A 23,313-nucleotide genomic window follows, 5' to 3' on the forward strand; every position below is an offset into this window, starting at 1 on the left:
TTCAAAGTAGCGAGTCAGTGTTATTGGCAGGGACTAGTCAAAGTAGAGAGAGAGAGGTCAGTTTGATGGCTTTTGTGGTTTAATACTGGGCAGTGGTTCCCGCTCTTCTTCAGAACTCTGTCCATGTTTCCCGGGTATTTATCTATGTGTGACACATAGAGGATTTGATGTTAATAATGTTTGCATGGGCAGTGTGGCTGCCTGAAAGGATTACAATGGATGGAAATTAAGGGAAAGAAACCAACTGTCTCGTCATCTCTTTTTCTTTCTTAGGCATGTGCCTCAGTCCACTGGGTATAACTTTTACTAGTCAGGACATCTGTGACAAACAGCAAGTCCTCTAAACTACACAACAGTAAATGGTGCCTCCCAAAACCATTAAAAATGACTGACAGTGGCTTAAAACTGTTAAAACTGTCAGATCGACCACTGCTACAGTTAATATTTGATTAGGCTTAACTACAAAAAGTACTTGGTTGAGTTTAGGAAATTATTGTGGTCATGGTAAAAAAAACAATGTTGGTTATTGGTAGGAAATAGGATGCCAACAGTGGTCTCTTTTGTCAAAGTCCCAGGCTTTACCATCAACAACAACCCCCTCTCACACTAGAGTACTTCTGCCTTTGCATAATTTACACATTAAATGCATGTCAGATAAATATAGGTCGTTTTTGGCATTTATAGAAATGACAAGCATTTTTGTTTTGTTTTTTTAAACAATCGGGGTTCCCCGATACCAATGTTTAGTAACTGTGGAAAATACTTCATCTAGAGCTCCTTGTGGGGCAAAGTAGATGGCTCCTCTGAGGAATAAATGTTCACACCTAAACAATTAATCAAGAGTAAATCTACCATGCTGCAGCTCTGGCCTTCCCAAAATGAGGTAGTATTGAATCATGACAGAAAGAGGGTTTAGGGATAAATGAATGTGGTCTGACTATCCCGACAAAGAAGAAGAGGATGTCATGACAAACATTTCATTTCAATTCTGTTTAATGGAAATCTTGAGTTAGTGATAATACAAATGACGTATGTCAGTGGGTCGTACTGTCTGGGCGTGTACCACATCCCAGTTTGGCATGACAGCTTCATGCACTAATCTCAAGGTGAAGTGGTGGGTAGAATTAAGTATCCTTTTGACCTTCCAAATCTTTAAATACTAAAGAAAACTCAGAACCCCCCCCCCCCCCCCCCCCCCCCCCCCCCAAAAAATATCAATACAACTGACGTCATCCTAAATTTTCTTGACCTTAATCATTATAAGTCTTAAGTCTAAAATGAATCTCTGTTATAAATGGAGAGCAGTGAATATGTTAAATTTGTTGATATTTTCCAGTTTTTTGGCATATGTTACTGTGTTCCAAACATCTGCTGAAAAGCCATTTTCAGCAGATGTTTCAGCAGAAGTCATTTTTGATTTACTCACACATAAAACAGAAGCAGCCTCTAAGCTTAGCTCAAACATGGATGATATGAAGCATGGATTATAGAATTGTCCGGATTTCCCTAAGTGGTTGGCTGCGGTTAATGTAAATAATGTGCAGGGAAGGCTGTGGACCAACAAGTAATAGAGGCATTCCAGAGCCAAAAAATGGACTGTTCACCGTACGCTACACAAAGTGGCGTCCAATCTGCTGCAGTCCCATTAGTCCTGCTCTGTGTCCTCAGCACTGTGCCACAGTACTCAGAAGAGTTATCTCAGGACAGTTCTATGAGTGGATCTTTGTCCTGAATCAAAACGCTAATCTGTGAGGGGACCACACAAAACACACACATTATAGCAAGGATGCAGTCAGTGGAGGGCTGAAGAGGATAACACATGACTCGATGTCAAGCACTTCTGAAACAGCAGGGTTCTGATAATGAGCTTGATATTGTCCCCTTCCTAAATGAGATGCATTGTTCAACAGACAGTGAAATCATGTCATTTTTGTTTTTGTTTTGCTGCCATACTTAAGAAATTATACACTGAAAATATATGATTACATGCCGCTTACAAATTAAAAGGTTGGTTCACCCAAAACACAAACTCACTTTCTTGTATTGACTGCAAGCCATTTAACTTGGCCGGGTTTTGAGGTATCCATCTGAGATTATGACATTTTCATTTGTGGTGCTGACAACATTTTCATTAAAATAGTTCAAGGGAAACCTTTCTTTCCAGAAACTATGTCCAGGTTACCTTGGATATTCCACCGAACATGCTGTCAACTGTTTGCTTAGGAACTACTTCAGAAGAAGAAAATAGTTCCACTGAAAATTTTTATTCAGAATAATAGATTTTCCAGAGAAACTGGGTCATTGATTCTCAAAAGACATGTGGCTGCTGGCAAAACAATCTCGCCACCATGTCCATGCAGCTGTTCTGTAGCTTCACACGACCTTCCTCTTATCTGTGTTGGCTTTAAAGATGACATTGAATGTTCATTCTTTGGCGAAACAATCTCACCACTCGACTAATAGCTGTTCTTTGCTGCTGTTATTTTTTCCCAATGTAACTTCTCAGTGTTGTATGCAAACGGGCGTATACTTTTAAAAATAAATCTTAGTACTAGTACTAGTCTGATAGTGTCATCAATACACAATCAACAAAAAAGTTTGATGCTGAATTAAAAAGGGAAAACATGGTCATGATCAAACCAGAGCATGGCCATAATCTTATTTGTCAAATTAACCCTCTCAGTTTATGTGCTCTTAAGTGCATATGGGTGCGATTTTGCACCTTCAATCAGGGAGGGAGAAATGAAAACTACAAACTTTTGTTTGATCAGGTCTCATTATGCCATTATGTCACCTTGTACTGACACTCTATCGTGACGTGCACACACACGCAGGACACCATAAACAGAAAAGAGACAGACAATAGCAAGCAGCTTAGTGGAGCTCTGTTGAGAAAAGCATTAGTGTGCTACAGACATAGATAGATGCCAAACATTAAGAATTGGTTCATGGGTACAATATACACATTCCAGTGTATAGCAAACACTGGAGGTCTGTATTTCTCTGAGTGAGAGACTGAAGGTAAACAGTCTTATCTATAATCGCCAAGAACAGAGTCTTCTCTCTACATTGATCTCTATGTCAGTACACTGTACAAAAGCAGTTTCCATGTGACCAGGACTACACCTTGCGTAACCCAACACAAGATACACCACTTAGCGCTTCAGCTGTTTAAACTGTGGCTATGAAGTGTTTACACAGGTATGAAAAAGTCAAGTTGGTGTGTGCTAGGTCAACATCATGCGCATTTTGTATTGTACTCTATGTGCTGATTTGAACTGTACGTCTGACTGACAATAAGCCATAAGAGAGAAACCTGACTGCTCAAGTACACTATGTTCTGTTTACTCGTTCCTTGTAATTGCACTGTTGTCTCATCTTAATCCCAGATCAAATGTTAATGTCTCTTTGTTTCTTGCCTTAATTTTTGTCTTTTCTGTGATGTTGCAAATAGAGCGGCTGTGCAAGAACAATTTCAGACTTGAGCTGACAATAGAGTATTATCATCACAATCATCTGAATGTTTATAATCCTACCTGCCATGTATGTTGTTCTGTTAACAATGGAGTTATATGAAGCTTAGGAAAAGGCCAAAATAGCACCATATTGCTGTTTGGCATAATTTCTGTCCTAAGGCATGCATTAGTTTCTGACTAAGTGGGAAACAAAGTACCAAAATTACTTTATCTCTGAACTCTCTTCAACCAAATCACACACGTAGGCTATTATATGTGATCTAATTTTGATAACTACTGTAATAACTAATGTTTATACTTCCATTCACTGAGCCTCCCCTGAAACTGTTCTGATCTCCCCCTGGGCAGCCTCTGTACTGGACTATCTACACCTTAAAAGGATGTAAAGTCAACTAATTAACCAGAAAATATGTAAACATCAGAGCAACAACAAAACCTCATAACATTAAAAAAGGTAGCTTTATGCAAAAGGGAAGTGAAACCAAAATACTACATCATTGAATTTCCCAGTAGGTCTAAAATTAAGTTAAATACATTTCACCAAGACAGTTGTTGAAGGGAGAGATCCCTGAAAAAACACCTCTGCCAGTTAATTTAAGGAAGTAAAAACATATTATACATACACACTGAAACTTCCCATTAACAAGACTCTGCAGCCACACTACGAGCTCTGTGATGCTTGGTGCTTTAAGCATCAACAGTAGCTAACATGCTCACAGTGACAATTCTAACATGCTAAAGTTTAGCAGGTATAAAGTTTACCATCTTTGTTTAACATATTAGCATGCTAACATCAGCTAATTAGCAATTTACTTACAGTATGGCTGAGGCTGATGGGAATGTCATTAGTTTGCTAGGTATTTGGTCATAAAGCAAATCTAAAATTGTTATTAAATAGACATTGGGTATTATGCGGACACACTATAATTAAGAATTTCATGATTCATTAAGAATATTCACATTTACTCCTAGCCTTAAAATGTTATTTTAATCAAAAATAATCTAATAGCTGGGTGAGATATGGTTGGTTTCATTGCACACTGGCACTCATGCTGTGAAATCAGGCAGCAAGGTCAGTTGTGACGCAGGTCAGGCCCTGTCTGCTCTTTGTCTCCCTGTCAACTCATTTGTCCCCAGAGAAAGACGGATGAACTGTAGTAGAAAAAGAGCCTGCAGGGGGTGTCTAAACACCTGGAGGAGTGGCTTTGTCTATACAACTGTGTGTGTGTGTGTGTGTGTGTGTGTGTGTGTGTGTTTGTGTGTTTGTGTTTGTTTGTGTGGTAGAAAGTCACTGTTGTCCCAGTGGCCTGTTTCCTCATTAGTGTCACAATCCTGCCCAATGTGGACTTCCTTCCATGGACTGAAAGGTGTCTGTGTGATAATCAAACACACATACACACTTGGTCTATACACAGTCAGATAATGCACATACCCTTGTTTTACATACATTCACAAGTTCTGTTATGTCATCTGTACACATCTGCTCACACACACACACACACACACACCCACACACACACACACAAACATATCCAGAATGCATCTGCCAAGCCAAGTTTGACGCATTTCTGGACACAAATCTGTCCTCTGTAAGAAGTTCTCATCCTGCCTCTCAGTCACTACCGGGACGTCATAGAGTGTCAGCACTACACTAATGGAGGTTTAGGGTGAAAAGCATGTCATATAAACATGCCATTGTCCTGCCCTACTCATATAAATCACATTAACTTGTTGGATTGTACTGTGTTATATGGACAGGTGATTCTATTGTTTTGTCCAACCCATTTATATCAATGTGGGTAGGCTACATACAGAAACACCTCTCTGTATAACACAATTACAACTCAACATCAACACAAACTACAGCCTCCAAAATGACCATAAAGTTTTATAAACGCATCTTTAAAAAGAGTTTCAACAAAAACTGAACATTAGAACCAGCATGTAGGTAGAATTTATTACAGAACTGTTGTATTAGGCTGCATTAGTTTTAGCAAGATGTACCTAAAAAATGCTCTGATCTTGACAAACAATGAAACAAGTTGTACCAACTCAATACTGTGTGTTTTGACATATTGGGGGGTGGGGTCATGTTGAAGTAAAGGGCAGGGTTCAAACACAATATTAATAACACTGAGGAGGGTTTTGCTTTTTTATAAAGTTAAATATATGATTTAGCCCACCGCCCCACCCTGGTATTTTTGTACAGTCCCTTACACTGGTAAAAACTAAAATCATCCACACAGGATTGAATGGGGTCAACTAGAGTGGTAAAACAGAGGATATCCAAAATAATATGATTCCAACCCCAGTGTGCAATAATTAGAAAAGGTTGCTCTATCATTAGTAAATGAGTAGCAGCGGCTGCAAACTGAATATGGTTATACAAAAGCTAGGCTGAAGCTTTTGTCAGAGAGCAGGCGTTACCTGCTGCTAGAGATGTGCCACTACTGCCAGGACATGTAAGCAATGTGCCAATATCCAGTCATCTTAGTTTCTAATAAACAAATGTACTTGTCATCTACTGTATATAGGACAGCTCACACAATTTTCTCAAGGCCCACAGGCTGTGCAACACACTACTGTTGATGGTAATGTTGGGAAGTATTTTATTCCATATTTCCTACCAGGAAGTGGAAAAGAAAACACAAAACCCCACTGAGATGCCAGGTAAGAAAAAGGAGTAAAATTTATCTCTATCTGATGTCAACACCCACACACAATCAGACACATGCTGTCTCCATAGGGCTCTACCATGAAGACCTTTCACATAGCCAGTCAGGCATGGAATAACAAAACACACGGCCTGGCACACATACACACATCTACACTCTGCTTGTTTACCTTGCAGAGAGCAGTTGCAGTAAATCAGAGGGGAAAATTATTCTACAGACATAATAGCCTTTCCTGTTAGCTGTGTAGAAAGTTCCAGTCAGAGACACCCAAACCTTCATCACCACCATTCAAGGTTTCACCTCCTTACCCTGCCCAGTGACAGGACTCTCTGGCTAGATACTGTACCTGAAGCAGTTTGAGTGGGGTTTAGAAATGGTTCAAACCTACAGTGACAGTTTTTGTCTCTATTTAATGGACTTCAATCACATTATGGCCTAAAATCTGTCATATGTGACCAGGATGAGGTTGCAGTACTTTTACGTCTGGCTGTCTGCACAGTAGCTAGACTGCTCTGGGAACCCCACTGAGGCCGTTAAAGTAGCCAGGAGCGGGAAGTAGTTAAGAAGGCAGGTAACACAAAACACCCACGGACAGAAATACTGAGACCTATTTGCTACCAGCATAGATTGAAAAAGGGGCAAGACTGTATTTCTTAATACTTGTACCTGTGGGGAAAACAGAGAAGTGAGGAAAGAAAGAGAAAGAGAGATGGGGGGTTATAAAGGTAGAGCATTGCTTTGACCAGAATAGATCAAGGGTTGGAGGAAAAAGAGGGAGTCGCTGCCATGGCAACTGCTCATGTTGGCATTTTGTGTACGTGCACAGCAAAGTGTGAGGCGAAAGACAGAATGATAGGTTGGCAGATACAGTCTCTGTGACATTTAGACATGCTAGCCTTGCCATGATATCCCTTATTGAACCAATGCCATATCAAGACCACAAGGCTGGTCATGGTCCAGTATTACCTCACCAACCAAAGATGGTTGGTTGACCCAAAGGGAATGCAGATGTTGTTTCTGACGCGTGATTCCAGAGTTCAAATGAAAGCATTAGTAAATTCCCATCACTCTTTTCCTAGAACATTTATATGGTAAACAGCTTCCAGATGGCAGCTCCATGGCCAACTTCCACAGTGATTTTTCCCATCCTGGTACTTTTGGCTGATGGGTGATAGAAGCAAATTCCAGCAATGCCATATTTCACAAATAAACAACACACCTAATGTCAGATATTTTCTCTTGGAAATAAGGTTTAAGTAAGCTGAAGTTTAAGGCATCTACATTACATTTGAAGACTCAACACAGGCCCTGATTATACGCAGTGGTAGTGCTGACCCAAAGTTGGTTTTTAACATGCATTGCCCTTGAACAACAAATCAATCAATGGACATAGTGAGATGAACGTGTTGGTGACACTGGCAGATATTCGTCTCTATTTGGAGTCGGCGGGCTGTGCCAGTGAGAAGCCCCAGACAGGTGCACCGCTGTGAAGGAGTTATTGCTACTGAAGCCTCTGGCTTTAGCTGGGAGTGTCACATGGCAACCTATTATGAGATCCTGGTAAATAAATGCTTGCATACACATAGCATCTGTGTGTGTGGCTGTGTCTGTGTGTGTAGAGTATGTAGAAAAGCATAGCTAAATAATGCAGTCTCTGAAGGGATGTTCAAATTTCCTGCAGCATATAGTCATAATTGCCAAATGAGGTTGTTTTTACCAACAACAAAATACACTGACAGCATGTAGTCCCTCAGGGAAGTGGATCATTAGAGTGTAGTACTAATTGACTAACTAACTGAAACCTAAGACTCTCTGTGTAACAATCACCCATTGATTTGGTTAATGCAGTGGTTTTATGTAGTGGGATTAGTAAAATGTATATTTGCTGTTCTTTCAGGAAACAGAAGCACAACCAAACTGTTACCATGTCAGACGCACTTCTGGCTCGAGATGTAAGCCACAGCACCATCTCATCTGGTCTCAAACTCAGCCTTGATACGTGGTATGCGCTCTACCATGTGAGCAGGGAACCCCTCTCTTATTATTTTTTATTTTTTTATTTAAGTTTTTATAAAAATTATAATATTTAAGTATAGTACATGTTGTAGCAGAAGCTAGTCAATACATTTGCATTCTGTAAAACCCCTATATTTGCCATGTTTAATTGTGTAAGACCTGAGCTTCCCTTTCTGCAGAAAAAATCAGATAGGCCAGTTTTTGATGTGTTTTGTTTTTTAATTATATCTTTTTCTGTATTTGTACATTTTATAGTATGTGTCTACTAATTAACAGTCAACAGTTTACTTTGGTTTATTTCACAGTAAACCATTAACATCTCTAGGGCTAATCTGCCTCCATATCAACAGTATTTCCCCAAAATAAAGCATAGAGATCAAAATTCTTTGAATTCAGAAATTCTTCCAATTTATGTCAGTCTTTATGTTGGCAAGCACACACCTTCAGTAGGAAAAACATATACAGTCTGAAATGCTAGGTTGTTCTCTGTTACTGTTACTTATGTGTTTTTTAGCCAAAAAATAAAAAAAATAAAACAAAAATTGATGCATTAACATTATTGATGGGCAACGATTAAAATTTTTAATTACGATTAATCGCATGATTTTCTTGCGATTAATTGCATTGTTACGTGTAAAATTTAATAATGAATTCTAAAGTAGTGTATTGCGCAATTTTAATTTAAATGTACTGTTATATACACAAAAGTGTAATAACGTGGTTTGCAAACACTTTACCAGCAGTATTCCCTTTACACAGTAGTGATAAAATATTTCTTGTAAATCTCAACTTAAACATTAATGTAATCAAATCAAATATTAAACCAAAGCTGTAGGATGTATGAGTAAATTATTATTCTCATTATGTACATGTAGAAGGTGGATATGATATACAGGTACACATACACATACATGCATACATGTACAAATGTACACAGTGTGATAGTGCAAAGGATGCTGGAAAAAATAAACAAGACCTATGACCTTATGACCTGAGGTAGGTGTATTGGTATACAGTGTATACAATGACATAGTATGAACAGCACTGAAATAGAGAATGGTGAATAAATAAATAACAAGTGGTAGCCAGTAAACAGGTGGCTGATTAGAGGTAGAGTTACTGGGTTATTGCACAGGAATTGTTCCTGACAGTGTCAGAAATCAGCTGTTCATCAGAGTGATGGCTTGTGGGAAGAAACTGCTTCTGTGTCTGTTGGTTTTGGCGTACAGTGCTCTGTAGTGCCTACCAGAGGGGAGGAGCTGGAACAGGTTGTTAACAAGCAAGCGGCTCACTTGCTGCCGTGATAACGGATCATGGGTGGAAAAATATGGAAAAAAGATGACAGCGTAGTCTGCAGAAGCCTCCCTCCACTCCTTGTTTGGGTGGGGGATTCGCAGGCTGATCAACATCCCGCCCCTCCTGTGACCCATGGTTTGTATGTATGTGTATTCAGAGCCAGTGAGCAAGGGACTTTCAAACTAATGATAATAAAATAAAAACTGCGTTAACGTGCAATAATATAGGCCTAATTGTCAGCATTAATTAATTAATGCGTTAATGCGATAATAACGCGTTAATGTGCCCAGCCCTAGTTAACATAGGTTTAGAAGAAACTCAGGTTCGTGGCTGAAACAAGCACATTATTTATCTGGTCTTGAATTTGGTTGGCCATCCATATTGGTAACAATCTTCAAAATGGTGGTTGGAACTTTTGGCAGCTAGCTTTGGTTTCATTAGTTGTTTCATTGCTAAAAAGTCTATTGCAGCCCTATTTATTTGATCCTTCGTCTGTCTGGTTAGCTGGATATTTACATGCATGTCAGCCAAATTAAACATAAACTTGAGCCACACTGTAAATACTAACAACACGTGTGTGGAGTAACAAGCTCTGAATCATAGCGAGAATTTGTGTTATTTCTCAGTTTGTTTTTTGTTTAAGATCCTCCAGCTTCTCATCTCCAGCTCTCTTTCCTGTTTTCCCTGCATCATATCTTCTCTGGCACCTTCTTGCTTATTCTTCCTCCCTTCACAAGACAACCCTTATCTCTCCCGCCCTCTCACCTCATCACTCCTCATCTTCTCCTTTTATCTCTCCTCCTGTTCTGTCTCTCCTGTCCTCCTCTCCGTGACCTCCACAGTGCATTCCTGCACGCACTGTATGCTGCAGAGAGAGCAGGGTTGTATAAGAACTGTATTAAATAACATTCATAAAGAGATTGATGAGGTACTCTTCATTTGTTGCCCTTTGCTCTGCTCTGTAAAGCCCTGCTGGCACAGAGAGAAGCTTATATAAAACACATCTTATATGTGTTTCCGTGACTTGATGAAATTATGCAGGAAAGATTATTTTTCTTGTTCTTAACTTCAGCTCAGAACAACAAACAGAAATTGTGGATTTTTAGTTGATGTTATGCAACTAAGAAAGGGCAATGGAGGATGACAAATTCTTATACCTTAAAAGTTGAGGGTAAAGGTTTTAAGATTCATCAGACTGGGTTTGCAGCTCATGAAAAGTTAAGCTGTTTATGTTTTATTTTCTGATCTGGTTCTTTAAAGATCACTAAAACCAGAGCTCACAAGATTAGTTGATTAGTGGAGGATTGCCTTGGATAAAAGTCACTGGGATTCATCTTTTGGGAATCCAAAAAAGGTTAAAGTCAAGGGCAACTGACTTGGTTGACTATACAGTACTTCTTGACTTTAACATTTTTGGATAACTATGACCTGGATGACTGAGAACCGGCCATCACACCCATCTTCTGGGAACCATGAATGTCTGTGTTAATCCATCAAGGTGCTAGTTTACAGGATAGATGCCAACTTTGGTGGTGCTAGAAGAAAAGTCAGGGGATCACCAAAGAAGGTGGATTTGTCCTCTGGGATGATGAATTTTTGTCAAACATTTCGTGGCAATCCATCCAATTGTTATAGATAGATAGATATTTAATTATAGGCAAAGGTGGTGGACAGACCAACAAACCTACATTGCCATCTGTAGAGCCCTGCTGCTTGCACAGCTAAAAACCAGTAGGATGCACAATATATTTTCTCAAATGTAACTCTAAATCAATGATGCTCCTCTCGTACAGACAAAGAACTTCCAAAGCATTGATTACCAAATTTAGAAGCTAATTCAGTAAGAATGTCCTGGTCAGACTAAGACATAAACAGAGCCGTTGATAAGACCATACTGTCTATCACATTAGCCTTGTGCCTACAGTGTGTGTACATATACAGCAAATGTATGTGCAGTGTTTTCTTTACCCTATTGCATAACAGTTCCACACTGTCCAAATATTCAAACCATATACAGTTAACTCATACATATTATTTAGTGTTAACCAAACACCAGCTCCTAGCTTTGAAATAACATGTAGGGGTTCTTTTTGGGAAAATGTCATGGGGGCCTGCTCGTTCATAAAAAAATACCTTCACAATGGAAAGGCACAATGGGATTTAAAAAGCCAACTCATTGACACCTTCCACACTTCCCTCAGCCAAACACATACGCACACACACAGTGCGTATATGTGACTAAGGTCAGGAGAGTTCAAGAGCCCTTTGCCTCACCTTTTTCCTGTATGACAGCATTTCATCACAGAGGTCGACTTCACCAGGAAGTCAGGTCTTACCTTCGTGAGATTCTCACAGCTAAATGCCGTAGATAGGGGACATAATATTTCCTGGCTCTGTTATGACACCATGACACAAAACAGCTGCTTTGAGTCAGTGGATCTCTATTATGTGGAAATATTCTGCACATGTGTGAGGAGACCTCACTAACCTGTTTGTGATTGTGACGTGATACCGGTTCTGTAAAAACAATGAGACTCCATTACAGTTTTCATTATAAGGTTCAATAATGAGTGTTGGTGTTGAAAGACACCGAAATCTGAGGACCAAAAAGGTAAAAAAATCTGAAACATGTATAATGACACATGTCTAAAAACTGTGATTTGTAGTCAATATAAGTTAAAAGTTACATTATATAATAAGCTATATGTACAAATCTATTTAAAGTTATAAAATTAGATTGTATTCTGTACTTGCATAATATAATAATAGTTATATTAATTGACTGACCTACGGCACAAATCATGTGTAAATCATAGCCTTATCTGATCTATATTATCTGTGCCATCCATGTTTATCCTGTGAGAAAAGTGTTCCTACCCGGTAAACCTAGGTGACTGTGTGGTGAGAAGAGCACTGGTCAGAAATGAAGCATGATACTAACACTGGGAATAACCTATCTTAGACAACATTACAGTGTGTTCTCTGTGCTTTACCAACACAAGGTGCTAGCAACAAGTAATTAAGAAGATTACCACGGTTTTTAATTGCAATCACCACTGAATAAAATATGGTTATGGGACCTGATACACTGGTACAGGTTGTTCAGGTTGCATAACATGCCCTAAACACACATGTTCAATTAAAACACAAGCAACCCTGTTGAGTTAGTGGCATTCCAGAGCTTTGATACAGTTTCTCTACCCATTTTTCTAAATGTTTTTTCAAAATGTTAAGGAAATGGTAAAGAGAACCAACAACAAATACAATACTGACAAAACAATGGCACCCTACAGGAATGAAGAGCAACATGACTTGTTTGAACAACAGACGATTTTTAGAGAAGGCACCTAATTTACATACAACATAGATGGTTGTTTTAAATAGTACCTTTCCCCATTATTCGCTGTACGAACTAAACATGAGACTCATCTCCCAGATGGTTGTCATTACAAATTCCTCTCCAAGCCATATCTTCTAGATATTTGGGAGAATCTGTTGTTACTAAACCCTATTGTTACAAAGAGCCTGTTTGTGATTTCTGTTGTTGTTCATGCGATACATACTTTTCCTATTTAAACTCTGGTTTGAAAGCTAAAACTGAATATCACACACTGACATATTTTGGTGCTTCCTATGCTATGCCACTTCTGCCAAATTGATCATTCACTTCAATGAATCAATTACTTTATTTGTCCCCAAAGGGTAATAGGTTGTGCAGCTGCACAAAAACACATGATAAAAACTCAAAGCACATGAAAATATCATGTAAATAGAAAATAGGGGGGGATACAAGTTTAAACAACTCAAAAATTATTTTAAAATAAGTTCAATCATGAGTAAAAGTGTTTTTATGTCTCATTTTGGCTAATGGAGCTCTAAACCTACAACCTACATCACATTTTTGCACGAGCCAAATATACTGTGGGACAAAACCTCAGTCAGCTAATAACCCGTCAAATACATGGTGGTGTATACACTCGCATGCTACAGACATCCCTAGCTGAGTCTAACTTTGAACAGTGTTACGTATCTTAACAGGCTACGAAGATGCAACAGTGAAGCCAACATTGACCTCTAAGAACTGAAATTTCCCCATCTAAGCAGCTATAAGCATGTACATTCATATAATGAGAGACAAAAGAACTGCTACAACACCAAAAAATTCATTTTATTAAATATCATGTATTATAATCATTATAAAACATTGTGTTCAATATATCAGATTATTATATATTATATGTCTGTATACAGAATTAGAAGAATTAATTGTGTGTCCTGAGAGAAGGTGAAACAGGTTAAACTGTGTGCAATGCAGAGTGATTGTGAAGTAACACAGTAGGTATTTACGTATCATATCATTGTGTCAGCATGGTCATGTTTGTGCAGTGTGTGAGCACAGACAATAGGCCTTTGTCTCTCTGCATCCTATTTTTCTCTTGTGGGCTGACACAGACATCCATGCACACCAACACACACACACTTACAAACACACACTTCATCTACACACAGTTCCTCCTGGCTTCCGTCAAGTTACAACAGTTTAGAGACAGCAAAACAGGAACAATCTGATCTTCTCTTCCTGCCTCACACTTCCTGCCCACCCCGTCATGCGATGACGATAAAGAGACAAACAGATGAATGAGGAAAGGAAAAAATAAAAACTCAAGAGGATGAAAAGAAAACTGAACAGAGGCTGAAAATCAGAAAGGGGGTGTGGGGTGGGAGAGAAAGAGGCAGGTATAGTGAATAGAAGGTGGTCTGCAGTACGGATGTGGCCTGAGATCATAGGAAAACAGTGGGGCCACGAGCATTGTGGGGAGATTTTGTAGTGGGCAGGTGCTGACTGTACACAAACAAATTACAAGCATTCTATGTGAAGCCTTTAGCAGTGAATCCCTACATCATTATATAAAATTTACCATGTAAGTAAATACTTAAATTAAATTTAAATGTTAGGGTTATGAGTACAGAACAATGGTACTGGTGTGTTTTAATGGACAACACTGGTGTAACCTTATATTTTCATTAATATCAACAAATCCCCTAAAGAGCAATTAATGTATCCTTGTGTGGCTACAGTATGATATGTCATGTGCCTTTGTACCATAAAACTCTGATGTTATCCAAAAATATTACATACATAGGGTAGGGATATGTAACTACGCTGTACATATATACATAACAAATATAATTCAATTCGGGATACGACTAACATTTACTTGTGTTAGCCATAAAATCTGATAATAGTGAAAATATACCTATATATATATATACCTATATAATAATATATAGAAAATAGTGAAAAATAGCAGTCACAAACAGTCAAAAACCAATAGATATTCTGATTTAATATAACATATTACAAATAATTGAAGCTGGAACCAATGAATGTTTGGCATTTTTTTGCTAGAAATAAAAATACTTTAACGATTAATCAATTAACAAAATAAAAATGATTTTCCTGTTGACTAATCAATTAATTATTTGAACTCTAGATTAGACAAATTTCCATTTAAGATTAGTAACAAGTACAAGGCATGTGTTGTTTAACAATAATATTATAGTAACCAAACTTTGTAATACAATATCAATACAAAAATAGAAAAGAAAATATACTAAGAAAAAATGTGAGATTAAAAACAACAAACTTTGAGAAAAATACAAAACTACTAATTATTTTTTGGACATTGGACAAGTGTCTTCTGAAAAAACTCTTCAGCTCATGTTGACATACAGTGAACTACACCAATTGCATTTATAGTAATGAAGCAACATATTGTCCAAATGTAACAGTATGGCTCTTTCAAGGTTTTGTGGACAACAGCGAGAAATAAGATCTATCAGGTTGGGGTTGTGGCAGACAATACTTTAAGAACACATTTCTTGTTGGTTTTGTTTTTTTTCACGAGATTTGTTGATAATAACAAAAAGATAAAATGACAGCCTCATCCTTTAATGAGCTATTGAACATATTTCATGTGTGCCAGGTTCTGGCATGCTGCTATGATAAAAAAAAATGTATAAGAAGAAAGAAGAAAACCAAATAAATGTACTGCATATAGGACTGTTTACTTGCAGATTCCCTGCAGTCAATCGTACTTACATTTGGTGAACTTAGGTTGCAAAAAAAAGTTGATTGTAATGCATAATTCAGTGACGACCTTGTTTGCCCTTACACTGAAAGGTCATAATGCACGTTATGGAGCTTGTTTACCAGCTATAAACTCTTACACATTTTCCCAAACTCTATAAACACACACACACACACACACACACACAAACTCAGAGCACCTGATGAGCTGCGGTTGTGAAGAAGGAAGTGAAAATTCAGTCCATCTGCTTTGACAGGAAGTCAACAGAAGCCACATACAGGCATGCTGACGTCAATCAGAACCACAGGAACACCTCCCCACAGCACACACACACTCATTACTCACAATGATGCATATATGCCATGATAACCACTCATCGAATCATACACCTTACCAATCCACATTTGCAAAATCGCAAACTTTAAATACCATCACATTCTCCATTATACACACGTCAACGTTTTACACGTTTTACACATGCATACAGTACAAACATAGACTAGAAAATAACATTTGGCTTCCTTTTCAACAACATGAACTCATGCCTTTCATTAATAACACCTTGAAACCAATAAAAATGTATAAAACAAGAATTTGGTCTGGAAAGCTTGCATGTGTGTAAAAATATAAAAGAAAATATTGTTATTTTTGTGAAACTGACTGAGGCTTCATTTTAACAAGTTCTACTTTGATGTCATCTCTGACCCAAGTTGGTTTCATGTAAAATATGTTGATTATTTGATGGTTAACTGCGCTCTCTGTTCTCAGTTTTGTTGTTGCTCATCTCTGTCTCTCCTTACACAACAACACATGTCACGGTTAGTGCCTAGAGTGTGGGAACATCTGCCTATAGATTTGAGGTTAAACGTTTGATACTTTATTGTTTTATCAAAAGAACTAAAAATATTTTTATCAATGCCTCTCAGATTAAATATATAATAAAATGATTTTTTTTTTTTTGCATAACGCACATCATACACCTTTTAATGGTCATATGCAAAAGCTCTGCATAAACATACTACACAGTGTGCATGTATGTAGTATTTTGTATTTAATTTTTTTCATGTCTTACTCAAAACATTGTGGTTCTGTAATAACAAGATATATTTTTGAGTGTTTGGGACACACTGAGCCTTGGAATGGAAAGCAGAGAAAGGTATTATGAAGGAGTGATTTGCGAAATTTTACTTTTAGTTTTTAATGCCATTAAAAATGTGTTACCATTGGATTACAATATACCTGACATAACTCAAAATGACCACAGTCACTGATGTACTATAGGTGAGAGAGGATAAAACACATTTTTAACAGCTACCTTTCAATCTTCCAGGATGCGAGTGTTGGATACTTCAAAAAACAGATTCTGAGGAGAGTATGACTTTAAATCAACAGTATATTTTTCACAAATATATGACAAAGACCTGTCCGTTATATTTTTCACCTGCACAAAAAAATCTGTCTAATGAAATTAAAAAATAAAAAATAAATAAACATTAGCAAACACAGCAGTTACAATGCAACATTATCTTTCATCTGAAGTGTTTTTGGCCACCTGGTGACTATAAGTCCAATATCCAGCTCCTTCTAGCTCTGTTTTTGGGTGTCTACAAACTCTTGAAATATCTGCCTCTTTAGGTGCTAAATGCTACACTGTGTTCACCAGCTAGATGCTAACTGTTTCTGTCTGCTGGTTGGTGCTAAATTTGTAGTGTGCAGTGGTTTTTTTCTTTCTTTTTTTTTTGCTGAAAACAGCTGCTTGCTGCGGTCAAACATGACGCTGACAGTAAACCAAAAAAGTGAAGTTGTACAGCTAAACAATGAGCTGAAACTCGCAAAAGCCAAGGGGAGCTGCAGATGCAGGTTATAATTCTCGGTAAGTTGATTGAAGTGACATCCCTCACATTGTCACATTGTTTTCACATCGTCATTTCATTTAGATCAAATACTGATTATAGCTGCTCTAAGTTTCGTTATTTTCTGAAATCTTATGTTTTTGGAAACGTCATCACAACTAAATGTCTAACCCTAACATTAACCAATACCAGGTCTTAAAACAGTCCTCACGATGCAGAAATGTCCTCACTGCGATCTTTTAAAACTGAAAGTCAGGATACGCAAAAACAACCTCTAAACACTTTCAGATACATATAACTTCCAGATGTGTGTATAAAAAAACATTTATTTAACGTGTATTTGTGTATTTATGTATTTGTGTGTGTGTGTGTGTGAGTGTGTGTGTGTGTGTGTGTGCGCGTGTGTGTTGCGAATCCGAGTGTGTAGCAAATGGAGTGTGAAAGTGTTTGAACAAGGTTAATGAGCTTGATGACAAAATAGTCTGGACTACAAAGTTGAACCTGGAGACAGATGGCGAAAAAAGTGAAAGTTGTCACGTACGCCAGTTCATGAGCAAAGGACGAGACGAAGGAAAGGCAGGGAGGGAGTAGGAGAGAATAATGAGAATATAGAAAAATGGTGGCAGGAGAAAGATCGAGCCAGATAAACCAGTAAAAACGACATGTTCTTCACGCAGCTTTACAGAAGTCAGACACATAGCAGGACATTCCTCTAAGCCTCTTACCTGGGAGACAAACTCTGGTGATTGGAGGCTGAGTTGTTGCTGCAGGAGACCTCCTGCAAGAAGTAAAGCCAGACAGAAAAAGAAAGATGTTAAGTTAATAATAAAAAAACACCATACATACAGGTTGTATTTAATCTTAGTCTTTAAAGGATTGGTACACCCAAACAATGAATAACATTTTCTCACACTAAGGTAAGAGATTTTAAGGTAATTCATTTAAGTTACTGGAATAGTTCAACATGTTGTGAAATATGATATGGATATTTGGTTTCTTGGCAAGAATTAAATGACAGGATTGATACCACTTCATGTCTGTACGATAAATATGAAGCTAGTAGCCAGCAGCAAGTTAGCCTAGCTTTTCAAAAAGACTGAAAACAGGCAATTGAAACCACTGCACCCACAAATATTTTTTCTATATGGATTAAATAAACAAGATATAATGTGGTAAATAGTGAGCTTTAGTGGTGCTGGTTGGGGAACAGAGCAGGGCTAGCTGCTAAGCTAACCGGCTGCTGGCTATAGCTATTGAACAGACAAACATAAGACATCTTCTCATCTAACTCTAGGCAAGAAAGCATATTTCCCACAAAGTCAAACTATTCTTTTAACTGACTCTTTAAGTATGACAGACTTCTTTGTCTGTTCCGGGAATTAACATGGGGTACCCCCCACCCACAGAGCATAAAATGGATCATGAATGGGATCACTTCAGTCAAGTTGAAACAGCTCCTGAAGTGAGATCAGATATTTACTAGTTTTGTTTTTATGGTATTTTTATTGTAATGGAGCCTTATGGTAGTTTAGGTACATATGTTGTTTCATATAGCATTCCACATACCATCATCATCATCCATGTCCTATCAATAACACTACTGTAGGCAGTCCGTATAAACATTTCTTCCCGCTATCTGCATACTGAGACACTGAGCTCTCTGCAGAAAGCAGTGTAACTTGCTGCACCTCGTTCAGCATTAACAATTGTATGTGAATGTTATATCTTCAGAGATATGTTCATATCAGCTAATGTTTGGGTTTTTGAGCTCAGGCACAGTCTGTGTACAGCATCGCATGAGCAAAGCCACACCGCCAAACCAAAATGTGTGTAATCATAGTAAATGGTCAAAACCCAAATGTGAGTGTACAAGACAAGTGACTTGTCAGAATAACTGACGTGAAAAGGTGGCATCTTGAAGGGAAAAAGACTGTGCGTATTTGTGTGTGTGTGAGCGAGAGAGTGACAGCTGGAGAGTGGGCAGTTGAGATACATTTCCTAGTAGTACTGATCTTGTGTGTGGATATGTGTGCATTAGCATGTTGGTCCATGTATGTGTACTTGTGTACTGACAGGTTTCAGGTATTCAATACTGGAAGCTGTGTTAAAAAGTGTTAATACAGCCTGCGGAAGAGATGAGTGCTCTTAGCGCTTTTAGAAACCGATACACAGCGTAGAGGGAAAGGTGCCCTACATAAAGATTTCCTGTGTATCTGCAGACTTGCCTACATTAGAAAGTGTGATGCTGAAGGTGACTGCTGCTGCAGCTTTAAAGAACTGTGTTGCTTTTATTAGACTACAGCTAAAATTTAGAAAATTGTAACACGCATTTTTCATTATTTTGTGACCAAATGATAAATAGATTAATTGAGAAAATAATCAGCTGACTAATTGTAATGATCATCATTAGTTGCAGTCTTAGATTAGACTCATGGACTTGGACTGTTTAAAATAATTGTAGACTGTACTGGTATAAAATAACTCTTACTTATAATTTGGAAATAGCTTTCACTTTACAAACCACTAACAAATGTGTTAGTGGTTTATAAAAGTGATTTATCTCAAATTTCTTAACACACAGCATGGAAAATAGATATAGTAACAGAAGTGCACTGGTTTGAGAAAGTAGAGATTATGTTATTTTATCCGAGACACACATGATAAGCTGGCCACTGAAGCAGTGCAGAATAAATGCCATGGGGACAACAAATACTTTAAATGCATACAATTGAGGCATTCCATCTGTCTCTGTCTATTTCTGTGAGTTATTACAAGGCATGTGCTGTGTTTGTTGGCAGGATTACTTTCGCTGCGGTGTCAACGTCACGCCTCAGTCTATTTAAAGTACAATATGGCCACCTTGTGGTAGATTTTGGAACTGCACATGCTGACTAAACGAGCAACCATCTTTGCCTGTGACTTTTTTTGTGCTTTTAACAGAGGCTACATTATTTTGGAGAAGCGAATGCATTTGATGTAGTTTCACTTCCAAACAATTTGCTGCATAATATTTATACTGTTATAGAGTCACTTTCAAATGCATTTTGCACTCAGCCACAATGTAATCTAAAAATTTATCCCAAAACTGTCTAAGTGAACTTTAACTTGATTAATTGTTTCATTATCAGCTGGTTTGTTTGATTTTAGAGTCTAAAAAAAATAGTTTGACTGCTGGTCTCGACTCTAGCCACTTACTTGCTGGAGGCGCACTGGACATTGGTCAGTACAGTGAAATTATTCCTTACACTTCGAAGGCTTGCCAAAACCTAGAAAAGCAGAGGAGATAATCATTAGGATTCAGTTGTATCATAGCTATTTAACTAACTTAACTGTTTCTGCTTGGATGTAGCACAGAGTGCAATACATCTATAATCATATAGAGCTAAAATTATACATTTACACATTACGTTCTTGTTTGAATTCTGCACTTTGGACAGTGACACGCTTACATTTGTTTAATCATTGTTAGTAACTATATTTCCCACTGCATAATAAGAATTAGTGGTAATATCAGACTAATTTTGGGTTACAGACAGTAAGACATTTACCTGAGCAAAAGGCGTTACGATCAGGTCATCACCATGTCTGGAAACGCACAAACAAAAAGAGAATGGTGTTAAGAAACATCCTCAAATACACACCAGATATCAGGTTTTGCTGTTGCATAAAGCTCATATGCTAAGTGCTTCCTTCCAGTGTGGTCATGTTTGAAAGCAAAGATGTTAAGAAAGAAACTAAATCTTTAGTACTAAATAAACAATTACTACCATGTGCAAGCAGGCCCCTTTACTATAATTAACTGAGAAAGATAGAGCCCAGAGAGGGAGAGGAATATGGGGGGGTCGTCATGGGTCAAAAACAGGAGCCTTCTGTTCTGGTGGGATGTTACCTTATAAGGCACTTAACTCTCACCTATTTTTGTAAGCTGAAACAGGGCAAAATACTGAATTACTCTTCAATGGTCATGTTATATAACATCTGTGGACTCCTTACACCCACCCGCCATAATAGAGTGCCTGTCATCAGGTCTTCCACTGGGGGGCAGAGCAGTAGTACAGGAGCAAGTGAGGCAAGACTGAAGCCTACTGTACATCTAGTGATAAAATGATAAAACAGCACGGGAACTGTGGCTGCAGTCAGAGCATTAAAAGACAAGACATGCGTAAAAATCTATGAATTCTAATGAAAATACTCCTTTAACCTAAAATGTATTCAACTTGAATTAATCTTAATTAGGGCAGATGATAATTCACTATAACTCATTGCAACTTTTCAATTTTAACTTTATTGTCACCAGAGAAGATTCGTCTTTAAGCCATGTGAAACAAAACACAGTGATTCCAACATAAAACACAATAAAATACATTAATTATATATTAGAAATACTTAAAACATATCCTTAAAGCCTATTTGCATTGCGTGTACTATGTGATCACATCATGTTTGTGAGTTTAAAATTAATGATTCCAAGCAAACTTTAACTGAAAACAGTGGAAATGGCTAAATTTTGATAATAAATATCATTTTGATATATATAATTGTAATTTTGCATAAATTCAAAATGTTATAATAGATATTGATATTGAAAATACTAGAGCATCTTCACTTAAGTAAAATTTTTAGGATTAGTGTATTAACAATACAATGTGTTTTTTTTTTGTTAAACTACCATTATGGAGAGCACAATAATGAATTTAACCCTAATTTGTTATTTGCTAGATTGATTTAATTGTGTCTATTATGTATATAGTAATGTGCTTTCTGCTTGCCACCTTTTACTGTATATATCTCTCTCTGGCATGTATAAACAGTACTTGTGCTATGTGTTCACGTGCATTTTCATGTGTTTTATATTTACAGTTCAGAGGCGATGGAGGAGTTTCGTGACATGGATTTGGGCGACAGATCATAGTCGCTGTCAGAGCGATAGAGAAAGGACTCTCGACGCTGGTTATGACCGGGGAAGTTGGTGTGGAGGACCAGACCAGAGCCGGGGGAGGTCTGGGGGTCCAGAGGACTGCAGCTAGCAGACGGGCCATTCTCCACATCGAAACTGAAAACAGACAGACACACAGAAGACATTAATTTTTCATTGCAGCTTTTCTTTCAGTAATATGAAGCGCAGAGTATTAAACCCAAAAAATGTTTCCAGATAGAAGAATGCTGGAGCTGGTTTTAAGATTCAAGGTGCCCTACAGTAGGTTTCTTGGTGGTGTTAATCTGTTATGGACTCACCGCTGACGTAGAGGATATAACTTCATAACGTTCTGGAACAACTGACCAGAGGAGATTAGGCTTGCAGAGTCTGTTCCCTGTTTTATCTCACTTCTTAATTAGAGTCTGACCGATATGGGATTTTTAAGTCCGATACCGATTTCGGTATTTGAGAATTTTAAAATCCGATAGCCGATATATTGGCCGATATTCTTTCCCCCCCTTATTTTAAGAAACGCATAACAGAAACAAAGATTATCCCTAACATTTGTTATGTTGAGACCTCATCAAGATACCATGACGCAATGCAGTTTAAAAATAAACTTTGTTATTGCTAGAAATAGTACTTTGAACAGAAGTACAACAAAATATATTAAAGTTTTGATAAATAAGAGTCAAATGTATAAAACTACAGAAAACATTTTAAAAATATCTGATTTATTATAAATTATAAAGGACCACTGCTAACAGACATTAAATTAAATAGTGTATGTATTGTGGGGGCCAGCGAAACATAAGCCATAAAAAAAAACAATGTAGTGCTACAACTAAAAATAATAATACCATATATCATCTCTCATGTCATTGCTATCATAATAATAATAAACAGGGCTACATAGACAAATAATTTTAGATATATATATTTTTTTTTTTTCATGCAGTAGTTATTACCTTACATATAATATGCCAC

General features: G+C 37.6%; 1 protein-coding gene across 3 annotated transcripts in view; it reads right to left on the bottom strand.

Annotated features, from left to right (window-relative positions):
* The window catches only part of pde4ba (phosphodiesterase 4B, cAMP-specific a), a 198,296-nt gene that overhangs the window by 40,974 nt on the left and 134,009 nt on the right, over positions 1–23,313 (bottom strand). For all 3 annotated transcript variants that reach the window (XM_038715354.1, XM_038715355.1, XM_038715356.1), the window contains 4 exons: positions 22,267–22,461; positions 20,957–20,993; positions 20,604–20,674; positions 18,134–18,186 (listed from right to left, as the gene is read on the bottom strand). In XM_038715354.1, the coding sequence (XP_038571282.1) occupies positions 18,134–18,186; positions 20,604–20,674; positions 20,957–20,993; positions 22,267–22,461 (356 nt within the window). The remainder of the gene's footprint in view (positions 1–18,133; positions 18,187–20,603; positions 20,675–20,956; positions 20,994–22,266; positions 22,462–23,313) is intronic.

This window comes from Micropterus salmoides, unplaced genomic scaffold (assembly GCF_014851395.1).
Source record: "Micropterus salmoides isolate LMB-PRFRI ecotype aquatic unplaced genomic scaffold, ASM1485139v1 Ms_hic_scaffold_13, whole genome shotgun sequence".
NCBI classification, from domain to species: domain Eukaryota; kingdom Metazoa; phylum Chordata; class Actinopteri; order Centrarchiformes; family Centrarchidae; genus Micropterus; species Micropterus salmoides.